Source organism: Crassostrea angulata, chromosome 6, assembly GCF_025612915.1.
Source record: "Crassostrea angulata isolate pt1a10 chromosome 6, ASM2561291v2, whole genome shotgun sequence".
In the NCBI taxonomy this organism is placed as follows: Eukaryota; Metazoa; Mollusca; class Bivalvia; order Ostreida; family Ostreidae; genus Magallana; species Magallana angulata.
This window is the reverse complement of record NC_069116.1, coordinates 27,070,856-27,087,577: the sequence shown is the minus strand read 5'-3', so window position 1 is coordinate 27,087,577 and position 16,722 is coordinate 27,070,856. Positions and strand designations below refer to the sequence as shown.

At 33.5% G+C, this 16,722-nt stretch overlaps 1 protein-coding gene across 3 annotated transcripts; it reads left to right on the top strand.

The window, feature by feature from the left end:
- The first annotated feature begins 3,922 nt into the window (after positions 1 to 3,922).
- LOC128186563 (uncharacterized) lies at positions 3,923 to 14,283 on the top strand. 3 transcript variants are annotated; one of them, XM_052856382.1, is made up of 13 exons: positions 3,924 to 4,240; positions 4,919 to 5,140; positions 6,434 to 6,632; positions 7,364 to 7,493; positions 8,545 to 8,659; positions 8,922 to 9,107; positions 9,297 to 9,365; positions 9,467 to 9,702; positions 9,944 to 10,164; positions 10,589 to 10,692; positions 11,174 to 11,202; positions 12,603 to 12,671; positions 13,687 to 14,283. In XM_052856382.1, the coding sequence occupies exons 1-13, from the start codon at positions 4,030 to 4,032 to the stop codon at positions 14,164 to 14,166; spliced, it is 2,271 nt and encodes a 756-aa protein (XP_052712342.1). In that variant the 5' UTR covers positions 3,924 to 4,029; the 3' UTR covers positions 14,167 to 14,283. The 3 variants fall into 3 exon arrangements, with proteins under 3 accessions (XP_052712343.1, XP_052712342.1, XP_052712341.1); XM_052856381.1 differs by having other exon boundaries at positions 11,146 to 11,202; XM_052856383.1 differs by lacking the exon at positions 11,174 to 11,202 and having other exon boundaries at positions 3,923 to 4,240.
- Positions 14,284 to 16,722: the final 2,439 nt, after the last annotated feature.

Sequence of the window (16,722 nt, the reverse complement as noted above, 5' to 3'; positions counted from 1 at the left end):
CTCTCTCTCTCTCTCTCTCTCTCTCTCTCTCTCTCTCTCTCTCTCTCTCTCTCTTGTTTGTTCAATTTTTTATTAAAACTTTTGTGCTCGTTAGCTATATGTTTAACAATGATATCTTAGAATGAATGATTTCGCTATTTTATAATGTCTTAAATGCGCACGTATATCTTGGAACCAGTACAGCATTTAGAGATACAGGTTGGTTACAAAAACGTTTTTGTAATGGACAATTGCGTAACTTGTGTTATTTTCCATGCAGTTTTATAATTTAAATATTATTTATAAAACATATTGTGCATGCTGGAAGTGACTTTAAATTTTTATGTTGCTGTGACACGTCGGAGCATTTTTCACTAATCAGGTCGAGGGAGATTTTAAAGGACAGTGTTTCTAATTAGCGGAAAGTTGTTTAACAAAACCACAGAATAAATTTACAGAAGAAAGGCTCCATTATATGTTTTCCTTGACAGGGGTACTGAAGAGGCAATCTTTGCATATAAATTGCATTTGTGTAACATAACAGTCTCTATAATTAAAAAAAAAAATCTGAATTTAAAAACATTTATAAATAGTTATTCATGATAGTGCAAAAAAGGAAACTTTTTAAAATGTTTTCTCTTTAGTGCCTTCCATGTTTATACAGCACATGCATATATTTTAATTACATTTTGTGAATATTGTAGCTTATGGGAGGGGACGCTGATAATATTTGTTACTAAAAGGCATATATGCCGTTTTTTGCGGCATTTTTGCGATGCTGAAAATTAGACCCAAATTTTTTCAGCATGACTATGAAAAAGAAGTGTATAAAAAATAAGGTGGGAGATAAGATAGCGCAAATGCCCATGCATTTGGTTTAAGTCATAATATAAAATTTTTTTCAAGTAAATCTATTTGATAATATTATAATATAAGTTTGCAAAAGCACAATTTTTAACTATATTAAGTTTTAAATATTTTAACAAACGATAAGTAAAAAAAAATATTGCCATGTGTTTTGGTGGTATCGATGCCACAACATAAAAAGTGTATATATGTAAGGTTACCGTTTGTCTGGTGCTCTAACCACTGAGTCATTGCACTCACAATAAAGAGAGTTACTTAAATGACGGGGTTTTTTTTTATAAGTATTAACAATGCATTAATCATGATTTGTAAATGGTTAACGGCATGTCTCTACAAGTTTGATCATATTCAGGCAAAGAATATCGTAGCATACACACGGGCTTCTTTTTCTTTTTGAGTAAATATCTTATTACACTGGCGTCGGAAGCAAAAAGGAAGGGGGGAGGCTAGACTAATCCTCCAAAATATTGAGCCAAAAAAACCCCTTATTCCCAAAATCATGAAAATCCTAATCGGGGGGGGGGGGGGGGTATACCTATACTTCCCCCCCCCCCAAAAAAAAAATCTTACCTACCAAAAGAATTTTTTTTCAAAAAATCCTAATCCGGAGAGGGGGGGGGGGGTAGGAAAGTTAAAAAAAAAAAACAATCTAACCTTCCAAAAAAAAAAATCTTTCCCACCAAATCATTAAATTCGTAATCCGGGGGTTGGGGGGGGGGGGGGGTTAGGCTAGTATGTCTCTATGGCTCAATATGGCTCAACCTTCTCAATCTTTCAAGGTACGTTTAGGAACAATTATCTCTCTTGCGAGAAAAAGTGGGGGGGGGGGGGGCTGAACCCTCTATAATACTATATGCCTAATGGTTAGGGCTAACTTTGCAAAAAAAATGGGGGGGGGGGGGGCTAAGCCCCCCTAGCCCCCCCCCCCCCCCCCCGGTTCCGACGCCTATGTATTAACAAACAAACACACACCACTGTGTGACTCACGCCGCTGTCTAGCAAGAATCCAGTAAGCTTATTGTTAAACATGAAAATTTACTCATTTCTAAGACTTGTCCATCTCTCAAAGTGGTCTCAATATAGATTCTCATTTTTCTCAGTTCTCTATCAAACTGTTTCTTTCTTTTCTCTCTGAACGCAGAGGCGGATCCAGCAATTTGGGAAAGGGGGGGGGGGGGCACTTGATGAAAACAAATATGTGCAAAATTCATCATTTGTCAATAAACAAGGACTTATTGAACGTTTTCCGTGCGTATACAACTGTATTTAATAAACATTTATCTCATCACTATCTATTTAACATCTATTTCAACAGCAGAGTGCACTGCATTATTGAGCGTTTTGCCGTTTTGGTTTAGGTAAGGAAGATTTGCATAGTATCTAGCCTCAAGAAACCCAAGTCTCCAGCAATGAGAAAATGCGTCTATGCTTGATACAAAAGAAACACTAAGAAACAAAAAATAACTCAGACTAATTACGACAAACTATCATAAAAATGGATATTTTGGTAATTTTTTTATGTCTTTTATGTTTTTAAATTATGAACTATTTATCGATTTTGATTTCTATCGATTGCCCTCTTAAATAAAGGTCTAATTGATAGGATATGACAAAAGAATGGAAACAATTTATCTGCTGAATAGATGGTACGTGTGCAATGGTAAAAGCAATTGTTGTCTCAGGGAACTTGATGTGACCTCTGTAATGGGTGCGCTACATCATCCGGCACTAGTACAGATGCGATCATATTTAGAAAAGTTTTAAAAAGTTCGGCATTTTCATATGGTTTACATAAAAACCCTTTACACGGTATTTTTGTAACAGAATTTCCGATTCTTGGAATCAAAACAAAAAAAGGCTTTCTTTTGTGTTTCATGTTAGGTATGAAGGTAGCTAGCATTCCAGAAAAATAGCCCGCATAAGCGTGTCATGTACATGTAATTTTCTTTGCATTTTTCGTATGAAACGAAGTAAAACTCATCTATTATAATTAATTTAGTTAATGAACTAAACAATACATTTGAAAGCGGCTTTTTAAAGTAAAACTAATGCGTGCACTCGTACTTGAACGTCGTTTTACTCGATGGCTTGTCAGTTCAAAACTGTATGAACTATAATCAATTTTGTTTTAAGAAATAGAGTAGAAAATACATTGTAGATGTTATTATTTATCTGTGTTTTTAGCGATACTGCTTAATTTTATGTATTTTTTCTTTAATTTTCCACATGTTTACTCAGCGTAGTAAACACCAGATGCTGAAGGGGAGTACACTGTACTTTATTTCGAAAAAAAATCGATAGGGTTTTTTTCTTATAAGAACAAAATTATGGGACGCAGTACGAAATTCTTTAAAATAAGCAATTTTAAAAGCATTTATTTGAGATAATTACAGTATTTCTCTTATAAATGGGGAAAATTGCCTTTAAATAGGCATTAAACGTTTTCCAAAAACTAAAAATAAACATTACTCGCTAATGCGAGTTTAGTTTTTTGTTTCCTGCATTGTCGCTACCTTCCTACCCGCATTAATAAGAAAGTATTCTACTGTTCAAATGATTTAAGAATTAATTTCTACATGAAATTTGTGTAAAAATAAAGTAATGTTTATTGCACTGATCAAATAAATGCATTAAAAAATTAGAACTTTACTAATTTCACAAACTTGATTATGTGCGTTATGAAAATGATTGTATAAATTTACAGACATAATTATGTACACTATAACTTAATTCTAAATCTTTACAAACTTGATTATATGCGCTATAAATATGTGCGTTATGAAATAAAATGTGACGAAAAAATATACCTGAAACAATGAATGCTGTGTATGTAAAATCGAAATTTAATGCAACCAATTCGTTATCATGAAATACCGCATTAGTCACACCAAACAATTAGTGAAGCATCAATATTATTATACAAGGTACCATTATGTAAATGAGACAGAATTTGAAATGTTCAGTGAAAAACAAACTCCACATGCATGTATGTCATATTTCATTTTTTTGATGCAAATGATTTTTTCCCACGTTATATCAGCGGTAAACGAAGCATTCTCATATAAGACAAGGTGCTTTATATTTCGGGCAGTCCTCGCTGAATCGTCCAGAAACCACCAATGTCGTTGTGAGACGGAAGCGCCCGTACAGAATTCGTCATCGTTCATTTCTTTTTTTTCCAAGATGCGTGTCCCGATTCTGCTTGTGTTTTTCCCGTGCTTGATCATATTCGTGAAAGCACAAGTACCACCACCTAATGTGCACCTGGAGAAGATTTCAACTTTGTACGTTCCGTCGCGGTACAATTCTCACGATTACCCGGAATTCAAGCTTGGAAGGCATGCCGCAGAACAGCTTGCTTACGATCCTGCACAAAAAATCTTATACGTGACAGGTAAGATTATAAGTTTATAATTTTCAAAAACTAATTTATTAGTTCTTGTTTGATTTTTTTCCTGCTGTTTTATACTTTTGAATGTGTTTGCTTTTAATCTATGATTGATCTCTTTACTTGTTCCTCTACAATTAAAAAAATGATACCGGTACAGTATGTATACAGTCTTTGACTTTTGAAAACTGTCTTGTTCATCGAAAGCACATCGGACGTCTTACTCGTATACCCGCTTTGCTCACAATATGATAAATTTATATTTTGTCCGTTTTTCATTACTTGCATTAAAAAACAACATGATAAAAAGTTTGACTTTTTGGAATTTTGAGATATACATGTATTACTTTTTGATATTTGACCAAACTTTCATAAAGTTTTTAAAGAAGATGAACACGACATTAGTTTTTCATCAATCCTTGGATTTCTTCAAATGTTTTGTTATGTACATGTAGCAAATGGATCTTGGGTCTTGGCTTCGCCTTGAGGACTAATTTCTCTACTTGAGTTAAACCTACTTCATGACTTTTGCTTTTTTAGTAGAACTTTAAAATGTCTTAGAATTTCAGAATGTAGATTGGGAATCGAACACGTCTTTCTTTTATCATGTGCTCGATCCATTAAACTGGTGTAACGATTAACTTCGAAGAAATCAAGCTTAATTTATTGTTTTTTTCTTTAAAGGCGAAGAAAGGCTGAATGTGGTTGATCTTTCCAACCCATCGGATCCGATAATGCTGTACCGGAAACAGTTTGTCAAAATGGATCCGACAGATGTAGAATACTGCGGAAATCACGTGTTTGTTTCCGTTGCTAACGACGAGAAACCGGAAGATGGAAAAGTATTGGTGTTCCGGAAGTACAACAGACGACATAACACGATGCCCATTGTGCTCGAGGTTGTCGGTAAGGTTATTAACAATAGACATAGAAAAACGTTGCCGGAAAACATCTTGGAAAATTTATAATTATACGAATATGTAATATCGTATGTATAAACAAGAATATATTCGCCCGTTTATCCTGCTTCCCTTTCAAATTCTGACACCTGGACAGAAACAACGACTCATAAAATGAACGATATGTCAAATTATGAAATATGCCAAGCAATTTCTTTTTCTGTCGACAAATTATACTACAAAGCAAACATAGAAAATTTAATTATAAGAACATAAATGAGTTAGAATAGAGGACAATTTTGACAACAATTAAATTGCCAAGCACTCCTTGTCATTTATTGCATTACCACAAAATAATTTTTTTCTAGACATATTATGTAAATATGAAGCTCTTTTTGCTGAGGCTTCATCTTAGTAATTTTTAATGAATAAAAATCGTTGTCTTTTAAAAATTAATCTTTACTTTAAGCCTTAATTAATAACTGTTGCACAAACCAGTAGTCTTTAAAACACAGGTGTGCTTAAGCATGCTGTAAGTAATTGCTGCAATGAACACAGAGTTATTTTTGTACCGTTTTCAGTCCTTCTTCGCTTGAATACTTTTTTGCCCCGCCTTTAATTCTCGCAGACAAAGTTGTGTTTAAGGAGAGATAATTTGAGACATACGAATTTGCCCAGTCTTAAATTCGCCCGCCGACAGCGAGGACGAGAAGGGTGAAAATAAAAGGGGGGTGTGTAGATTTCACTATATAAACAACAGACACACACTGTACGTCTGTGTTTCTGTTTCAACAAATTCCGTTGTTTTTTCGTTTCAGAGGGCTGGCCAGTTTTACGGAATTAAATCGCTCTCAATAATAAAAACAAAGCTCTGAATAAAGACATATGACATTCATATTATGAACCCATTCAATTTCAAAGCTTAAATATATGCAATATTTCTTTAATGAGTAGTAGTTCATAGCTTAAAAAATCAACTAAAAGTTTGAGGTAGATCGGACGTCTAATTTGTTGAGCACTCAGCCTCCTTATGAGCCACCTGAAACAATGAAGGTTTATCATTTAGCATCATTATTTTTGTATCTTGAAACATTTTTTTTAATTCAAATAATTCAAAGCACGAGATAATTAAAGATCTATGAAAATATACCGATTGATCACATATGTTGCAGCACAATCAACCGATAAGCACCATCAATGATTATGTATTTGTGTGATGTTTGGTTTGATTCTCGCACTGTCATGGTAGCCATAAAATTTCTGTTACAGTGTAATTCCACCATAAATTTCATTTTTACAGTTGGTCCCTCTCCAAATATGCTGCTCCCAACCATAAACTGTCAAAAGGTACTCGTGGCCCTAGAGGGGGAGGCATTCGCCAGGGGCGGGAATCTAATTGACCCAGAGGGCGCCATTGGTCTCCTCAAATTCCCTTCCAGTTACATATCCGACACAACTTACAGCTACAAAGTGTTGGATTTCCGCAGCTTTAACGACAAGTAATGAATTTATACTTTGTATAGTAACTGCACAGACAATATTTGATTATATCACTTAATTGACACGTGTATACGTGGTTCCTGTGGATTTCTTTGCGATATCCAATCTTTTCTTTCTAAATGACTTGAAAATGGCATTTTCTTCTTCAGTTTTTTACATAATTATTTAATTTTCTCAATCGAGTTAAATTCATACCTAGCTGTAATATATAAATCTCGAGCAAATTTATGCAGATGAGTATTAGTAAAACAAAAGGAGGATCCTACCAAGGTCGTATGTCACTCTTTGCGTTCTGAATTTTGCAAAAATAAATCATTTTATGAAGAAGTGGAAATGGGTGTATTTTTTTGAAATATTTCTCTCAAAGGCAAAAAAAAATTATATCTATGTAAAGTAGGGAAATAAGTTTTATTCATATACATTAAATTCAAGAAGTATTTTATTCAATATATAAATGCATTGCATTGTCCTGACCATATATGTATTTTCTCCTGAAATATAACTTTGCAATAACTGTTCAAAATCAAATAATCTGCCATGCTAAGAAAGCCTATATCTGATAAACTGATACTAATTTGGGGGAAAATTTTAATAAAAGTTAAATACCTTTTTCCTCTTGATTTACGAAAAAAAATATTAATTCACCTTTAAATATAACATGGAATCATATATCGATGGAGAAATATTGATTAGATGAACGTTTTTATTATCATTTTTGTTTTTTTATAAGATACCCAATACTAGCAAGAAGTGGCGTTCGCTATGTCTACAAAGAAAATGGAAACACCCTGGCGCAGGATTTAGAACCAGAACATATTACATTCAGTGCAGATGAAAAGAAGGCTTACATCAGTTTGCAGGTACAGTGTTTCGTAATTGAAGGTACAACCAGATAAGACCGGATAACTAGTTTTGGTCCAAATGACGTTTCCAGAGTTGGGAAGCAAGTTTCTTCTTTTTTTCTTTTTTTTTTATAATTTTGATGGATGTTCAAGTCTTGTAGATTTCATTATTTTTTCAACTAAAGCCACAGTGGTATATAATACGCTGTTTCCGCAAGGAGAAGATTTATAATTTATGTCTCAGAAAGCACACATGTCGGAGTGACATTGATGTCTTGTTTAGACATTGAGACTGTTGTTGAATTCATATTTACCTACTATGAAGAAAATAAAAACTTACTTAAAATTTCACTGGGCAGTAAAATTATGTAACGTATGCCTCCTAAAAATAGTGAAATGAAGATTAATATACTGTGCAAGATTTGTATTTTTTAAAATACAGCATGACTTTTACGACAGAATCTTATGTTTTAGGTTTAAATTATGCATATCAACTTCCTTTTGTATTAGAGAAAATTTTGACAGTGCTTTAGTGAGGATTACTAATTAAAACTGACTATATTGGTTCGCACCTATTGTTCTTTGCACATTCATGCGCAGAAAGACACCTTTGGATATAACTTTGCAAGATATGATTTATCAAATAGAATAATCATCTATAACAGCATATCTGTAAGAGATACTGGAATCTTTGAATTGTTACTAATTGTTTTTTTAAAATAACACATTTACAATGGGGTTTTTTTCCAGAGAATATTTATTTAATAACACTGTTATAGTAGTGTTTTTTTTTAACCATTCTGTGATAAAGTATAAACCAAATGGAAATAGTTAAACCATATTTTTTAACAGAATATCGATTAGGTTTCTTACCTTTGATAAATCAGAATAAGTATTTTTTTCTGTGTATAGCAAACGAACACTCTGAAAATGTCGAAGTTAGCCGTTTGGACCATTAAATATCTCCTTTGACTAAGGGCAAAATTCTAAGAATTTATCATGTAAAACAAACCGTAATTAGATGTGAAAATACAAAATTACCATATTTTCACCTCCTTTTTAATTACAGGAAAATAATGCAATTGCTGAAGTCGACATGGTATTAGAAACTATCACCGATCTTCGCGGACTTGGATTCAAAGATTGGACAAAATACAAACTGGACCCCAGTGATGAAGATGGAGGTACGTATAAATCAAAGACAGACATATACATATCAGTAATTCAATGACAATAAAGAAAAATACAAGACGACACAACGTAAACATATGATATTGGTGTCCGTGTTTTTTTAAACAACACATGAAATAAAAAAAACCCTTGCCCTCCCCAAATATCTATCTAATGTGTTTTTTTTATTCCCAATCTGTGTTTAAAGTATAAATACGCTTATTGGAAATATTAAAGTTAATACTGATTCACCTGTAATGAATGATGATATTATAGGTATCAATATCTACCCCTATCCTATATACGGTATGTACCAACCTGACGCCATTCGAACAGTTACAATTGGTGGGAGGGAGTACATTGTAACAGCCGACGAGGGCGACAGCAAAGACTACTCAGGACTGAAACTGACGACTTCCGGATTTGATGAGACTAAGCGGGTCAGGGATATCACACTCGCTAGTACGTATTTATCAAACAGAACCGCCTAACCTTAGATATCAACGCTAAAGGAAACAAATAGATGTTTACACATCAAAAAAATCAATTTCAAATTTCATTTGAGACTGCTTGTGACTATTTTATTTTAAAGCTGATATTTTTGGTGGTCAGGAATGAACCGTGTTTTTATTTCACTTTTTTTTTCACCAGACAATTCTGAAGTACTCCAATGGGCCAGAAAGCGAAAGATACCAAGCATTCAACATGATGCTTTGTTAGGTTTGGTTCAGTTTACTGTAAAGTTTGAAGAACTAAATACAGTATTATTTCAATCGTCATAGATGATAATAACAGTTCAGTTTCCCTTTTTTTTTAAATAGGCAAACTTTCCGTTTCAACACAAGAAGGACGTCTAAGAGATGGCACGTATGACAAACTGTATTCCTATGGAGGGCGTGGCTTTTCTGTCCTACGATCTGACACAATGGAGCGTATTTACGACAGCGGATCGATCGTGGAAGAATCCCATGCGATGCAATTTCCCAAACTGTTCAACTCCTATGCCAAATCATCTGTAAATATTACAGACACACAGGACAGTCGTTCTGACAGCAAGGTTAGATAATGTTTTTTATTTCCAAAATTGGATTCTTTTCTCTCAATAAGAACTGTTACATGTAGCCAGTTCAAAAGATAATCGCTAAACTTTGTTTCAAGTTGAGAGAAACATTGTTTAACAATTAACTCGGAAGTTTTCTTCTTTTGAGACAATATTCATTTTTTATATTGTATATTTAATGTATTCGATACAATGTGATCTTTATTGTGTAACTCAATTTCTAATTGTATTTTATTAGGGACCAGAGTGCGAAAGTTTAGCTGTAGCCTATTCCGGAACAAGAGTTATTGTATTTGTCGGCTGCGAACGGCCTGGCACCATTAGTATCTACTCCTTCAACAGTAACATGACTGAGGGGACATTGGAAAGCATAAACAGTGGCGCCAAGACCGTCCTCGGGACGTGGGGCGAAGCATTTGATGGTGGATTACTGACGGATATGGATACGGATGATATTAAGTGCGTATGAACGTCTCACCCCCCCCCCCCCCCCCCCCCCACAACACCACCTTTGCTGAAAGATCAAAAAGTTACTGAAGATATTTCAAACTGTCCTTATTGCCCTTGCATGAATGTTTTAATTATACAGCGTGTCTAAGCTTTTATAAGTTTAAGGACATTCTTTATAAAAAAAAATGCAGAAGTTTGAAAGATCTACTCATCGGTTGGTGTTGAATTTTATTTGTTGTTTAATAACGCTTTGAGATGATTCTAAATTTGAGTGAAACAACAAGAATGCATAGGGCGTTTTGTTTCCATTGCAGAGTAGCCATTTATGATATAAATCTTAATCGGAAATACTTCAGACGAAAAACTGGACATTATTACTTTATTTTATATTATATCGCAGTTGAAGTGAAGAGTCTATTTTTTACGCCATTAGATACCTCCCTCCATTCCAAAGCCCGACGGGTCAGCCATTGTTGGTGGTTACTGGATCAGATACCGGGACAGTGTCGCTCTTCCACGTGCGTGGATTGGACAATCGTAAGTATGCTTGGTTCCCTATTTAAATACATGTACCCTGAAGTACCGTGCAATCGCATTTCTATCTAAATATTTTATGATAACAACGCAGTCACTAAGTCTTAGAAGACGTGTCCAGATTATCAAAGCCTTTTCGCTTTCTAATTAAATTAAGATGGCTGGATGGTCCTAACCATTTTTAGACTATATTTACCTCCTTTAGACGAAGAGCTCTGTATAGAAGTAGAGGAACATATTCTAAATCTTAAAACCAAACTTTTGGGATGTTTACAATACTAAATGATGATTGTGGCCAAAAATGTCAAAAAGTTGAGGGCAGATTTAATGGGAAATATATTGACCACCCAGCCTCCTTAATCTATATGCAGTTTATTTTTGAATTTCGATACTTCATTAGACTTCTTGAAGTGTATCTAGAAAGAAACTTCAAGAATTTTCTTTTCAATTTATAAGCTTTACCAAATCCACGAGTCAATTCTAGGGTTCCAGTCAAACCTCTTCAAAGCTCACGTAAGTCATTTTAAACACATTGAACACAATAATAGGGAATGGTTATACATGTACCACGTTTTACTGATGATTTTTCATAGAGATAATGACAAAATTACAATTTTTTTTCAAAGAAAGTTCTTCATATTTTAACTATTTTTAGCAATATTAGCGTTAACACCACGTTCTGTAAACTAACTTTTATTTGCGTTCGAAAAAGTAAATTTAGGTTGGTTGTGACATCCCGTTTATTTCTTATTATTAACGAGAAGCGATTTTAACCAATTCAAAAATTCACAACTTGGAAAGCAATCATTATGACGAAGTTAAATTGAATTGTTAAGAGGGCTGGAGGGTCGTGGTCATTTTTAGGCTTAATTAACCTCCTTTAAAAGAAGAGCTTGAAATGAAAAAAATAAGAAAATGTTAGTATTTTTCTTTACGCAAGGTCAAGATCTTTTAAATGAAAGGTGCCTACAGGTTGATAAGATATCATATGCCTCAAAACAATAGATTTGTTTGATATGGTGTGTCGAGGATTAAATTTTCGCTAAATTATATTAAAAAAAATCATTTTAAACTGTCATTTTCTGAAGGAAAAAGGATATAAATCTCAAGGTTTTGCCCATTTTTGACCAACAAAACATTTCTAGAAAAGATACAGTCGCTCCAAAAACAGAATTAAACAAGATAGTGACCTCTTTTTGAAAATGATGCTAAATTGAATATAGGTATCGGGATTACTTTTTTACATGATGTGATATTGATTGTCAAGAAAATGTCACAATGATTTTACCACCAAAAAGACACTCTGACATCATTTACTAGATCTTAACCTTAATGACAGTTTTTCGCCAAAAGTATCATATCTGTTGACCATCCAGCATTTTTATAATTTCGCATATAATTTATCCAAAAAAAGGTCAAACGTAGAAATTACTGAAGTTCACCTTTTAATTTTGCGCGAGATGTTTCACGCCAAACTACAAAAAACAGAGATTTTTGGTAACTTTTCGAAATCCAAAGTATTCAAAATTTTGTAACAATCCAAGTTGACATTGTCATCTATACTTGGCATGAATGACAAAAATCGTCACATCAACTCAATCAAGTTACAAATAAAAGTTGGTTTACAGTGTCCTGATATGTTCGTAGATATTATTTAACTGATGGTAAGGGATCTTTGGTGTATTTTTTGGTCTATACAAGTGCACTTATATTTAGGAATGTTTGCACTTAATATGCATCGCCGTATCACTTATCACAGAGAGCGGTGCACTTAAATTCACAATATACCGTAGTAGTTTCGCATGCACTTTCAAATATGAGATTTTACTATCAATTAAAAGCTCAAAAACTTCTTTATCCGAGCTGTACGTGTTAATTGATTTAAAACGTCTAATTTTAAGTTTTTATTTTAGCTCTCCCAGAATCAACCCCTAAATCTTCAACAAAAACCAGTTCAGCAAGCCCCAGTAAAAGTCGTCAAGGTTTGTTTTTGTTGTTGTGTTGTTGATATTTTCAACTTTGATGTTGATATTTTCAACTTTGATGCATTTGATTCGAACTGTTTTATTAATTTGAATGCAAATGAACAGTGCCTGGTATCATAAACTACTACCATGTATTTAAAAAGCGCTGGCAAATTGATCGAATGGTTCAAAACATTTTATTGTTGAAGAATTCAACACTGATATGCCGGAATTTCAGGAAAAATATGTCTTCAACATTTACTTTTGGGCATTAAATAACATTAACGATCACTCAGAGTATTTGTAAAGCACGACAGAATGCATTAATTTTATAATTCTTTAATACTAGAATTTCTGGGCTTCACTATTAATACATATACATGCAAGTTTTAAAGTTAAGTGTGTGCATACTTAAGTGCAACGGCTTCTTATTCCTAAAAATCTTCAGTTATTGAACAATATCATATGGGGAGTCAAAGTTTCAGATATCAATATGTATTTCATGTGCTGTTTAAAGGGGCATGGTCACGATTTTGGTCAAAAATTATCTTTCTGATTTTAATATTTACAATGTTTCAGAAAGTCATTTTTAGTAGGGAACCGAAATTTGAGTGTCATTTGTTGAGTTATAATCGAGTTACAGAGCTTAAAATTCTTCGCTATGTAAACAAAGCGTTTGTTTACATTTTGAACGTTGAAGTAAGAATTTCAGTTTTAAATCTAAACCGAATGTGTTAAACGTTAGGAACTGTTTATCAATGCTTAAGATAAATAAAAAAGATAGACAAATAAGCTGGAAAAAGATTTTTTACTGGTATATTGAACCTATGTAAACAAAAACAGGGCATGAGCCTTGTTTACATGATTAAGAATTGTGAGCTCTGTTCTTGCTTATAACGCTACGAAAGACTCTCCAATTGTATTTGATCATTAGAAATGCATTTCTAAAGCGTTGTGAATAATAAAAACATAAAAATAGAATTTGACCAAACTTGTGACCATGCCCCTTTAAAGTATAATTTTATTTCTTCAGGAAAGAAACTTCGTGGCAGAAAACAAAACAAAACAAGAAACAACAAGTTTACCCAACGTAATAACAAAAGAAACAATAAAATTAAAGCCAGCAGGAAAAACAATAGAATTAAAGCCAGCAGGAAAAACAATAGAATTAAAGCCAACAGGAAAAACAATAGAATTAAAACCGGCCAGAAAAACAATAGAATTAAAGCCAGCAGGAAAAACAATAGAATTAAAACCGCCCAGAAAAACAAACAGAAAAACAAACAGAACATCAAAAAGAAAACCGGTCTTTCTAGGAAGGCCAAAGGACGTCCAAAGAGAACCAAAGCGACGAAAACAACGTCAAAAACAAAAGCAGGTAAAAAAGCAAAAGCAAACAAACCGAACAGCAAAGGAGCCAAAGGGAAAGGGCAAAGGTCAAATAAAGGGACGAAATCAAAACAGGGGAAGAAATCGAAAACAAAATCCAAGAAAGTCTAAGAGTAAAGTGTGATTGCCTCTATAGACAAACGGTGGTTTCAACATGAATATAACAATTCTCAGAGATTTTCTGTCATATTATGTATTTGTACGTTTTGGAATGAGTATATAAATTTACTGTTTTAACGTCCTTGTGTTTGGTTCATATTCTGGTCCTGGTGCCGGGACACTGTCCTTCTGTATTCTGATAAAATGAAATGCTAAAATAATTTAAAAGTGTCTTTATATTAAGCTTAATATTATGATATGTATGGTGGCATAGATCTACCACCACTTGTCAGATAATTATGTTAACTTCTCATATGATAATGCCGACTTTTCAGATATTTATGTCAACTTGTCATATCTTTATGTTTCCTTGTCAGAAATAACCATAGTGACTAGAGACTCAATATTTTGTTGTCAAAGAGTGTTAGTGCCACTGACTGTCATTTACTTGTCATCATAATATCATATAAGTCGACATAAATATCTGACAAGTTTACATAATCATCTGACAAGTCGACATAATTATCTGTCAAGTCGACATAAAGATCTGACAAGTTAACATAATTATCTGACAGAAAAAATAATATGGCCACTAGTTTAAAGAAAATTATCATTCATATTGTAAATCGCCTTGTCAGATAATGATGTTGTCATGTCAGATGTTATGTCGTCTTGTCAGATAATTAAGTCGACTTGTCAGATAATTAAGTCGACTTGTCAGATAATTATGTCGACTTGTCAAATAATTCTATCGACTTAAAAGATGATTATGTCGACCTGTCAGATCATTATGTCGACTTGTCAGAAAATATTATTTCAAATGGATGGCACAAATTGGGCGTGGAAAGGTTAAAGTGTTGAATTCTTAAACACGTGAATAAGTGACAAGTGGACTTAAAGAACTGACAAGTGAACATAATTATCTGACAAGTCGACATTATTATCTGACAAGTTGTGGCAGATCTATGCCACCATAGATATGTAATAGTTCAATGAATTAATACTATATTATAAAACACTTTACGGAAGCGTGTAAGGGTCACAGTAGTATCTTTAAAAATATATATTGTCATAAAAGATATAATTGATTTGTTAAATACAAATTACAATGAAGCGCATTGAAGTGGTAAAAGTTTTCGTTCGAATGGAATGTTCTAAACTTTGTATCTAACGTCAATTGTTACATAAGACACGCCCATTTCTATTGAAACGAGGAAAACAGTATTCATCACAATGCTTTCGGAACCGCCACTCTTCTAAACAGCACAATCAGGATTTCACGCAGTGCATTACATAAACACACTTTCTTTCTTTCCAACTATGTTCAGAACAAGTTGCTGTCCTTTAAAAAAGGACTACAATACGTGGACCATTTGCATGTGTTTCCAACGAAAACGTGAAAGCCTTAAGGTGTTATAACAGTATTTCAAAACATGGCTGAGCCAAAATAATTCCCGAATTTTCCTTTGAAATCGGGGCGTTTCCGCACGCGACAGGAGCTGAATTTTTTTATGAGATGAAAAACAATGTGTAATAGGTCTAACTATCCCATTTTTGTAATAATGCGAGGTCATCTGAATTTTTGATACGTTTTGTTTCCGGAGGGGGGTGAAAAGGCCCGGGCTTGATTTTCAAGCACATGTGTAACTTCGAGGTAAACAAAGTCTGTATTTTGCTAGAAAATTGTAAATGAAGCGTTGTTTAAAAAGATGTCAAGAGGTTTTTTTCCAGAAGTTCGTTTTGAATTTTTAAAGCTGCTTGGTCCGATTTTATATCAAAATTTATTCACACTTTTAAACGATGGCTATGCTTAGTATATGTATAATAATAGACATTGGGGTAGTTTTACCCGTCAATTATGCCAAATTTCAATGAAGAAAAATACGTACAAAATTTGCTAACAAAACAAACGACATTAAAAGGTACCGTGTTATTTTGCCTCATGTTAAATTTCACCCCTGACGACCAGACGGGTATGGTTGTATTACGAATTTGACATCGCTTTAAATAAAGGTCGAAATAATCAGACAAATTACAAATAAACATGTGTACGTTTTGTTCGCTAATATTTCTAAAGTCTGCTTTCTTTATAATCGATGCATAGCATGCGGGTTGAATAACCCCAATTACACCAATCATTCGGGGGACGAAACCAAGCGGTTTCTTTTTCTAAACATTCCCGTAATGCATTTTGGTTTGTTTTTTCGTTTGCCCAAAGAGAAATTATTTTTATTTACTTTGAATATTTCTAACTTTGAAAGGAGACTGATTCTGCTGGTGTAAATAGGTGAAAGTCCATAACTTTCTAAGATAAATGATTTGTATGAAAAAACATTTGATACTGTAATTACAAAAAAATCGGACCAAGCAGCTTTAATCTGTATGTAAAGTTGTGCAATTTTGGTAAGAATGTATAGTAAAATTTAATACTGTTGTGACACCTTAAGATTACCAGAGATTCCACCGACTCTAGCCCTCTGCTTTTAACCACTAAATTTGTACGTTGTATTACGTATACATGTATGTATATATAGCCCTGACTTTTTATCGGATTCATACTTCTAAAATAATTATGATCTAT

Excerpts from the sequence above, each read along its gene's own strand:
- LOC128186563 (XM_052856381.1), top strand. The coding sequence starts at position 4,030 with ATGCGTGTCCCGATTCTGCTTGTGTTTTTCCCGTGCTTGATCATATTC. Across the intron at positions 5,141-6,433 it reads CATTGTGCTCGAGGTTGTCG|TTGGTCCCTCTCCAAATATG; the intron begins GTAAGGTTATTA and ends TCATTTTTACAG. Across the intron at positions 9,108-9,296 it reads CAGGGATATCACACTCGCTA|ACAATTCTGAAGTACTCCAA; the intron begins GTACGTATTTAT and ends TTTTTTCACCAG.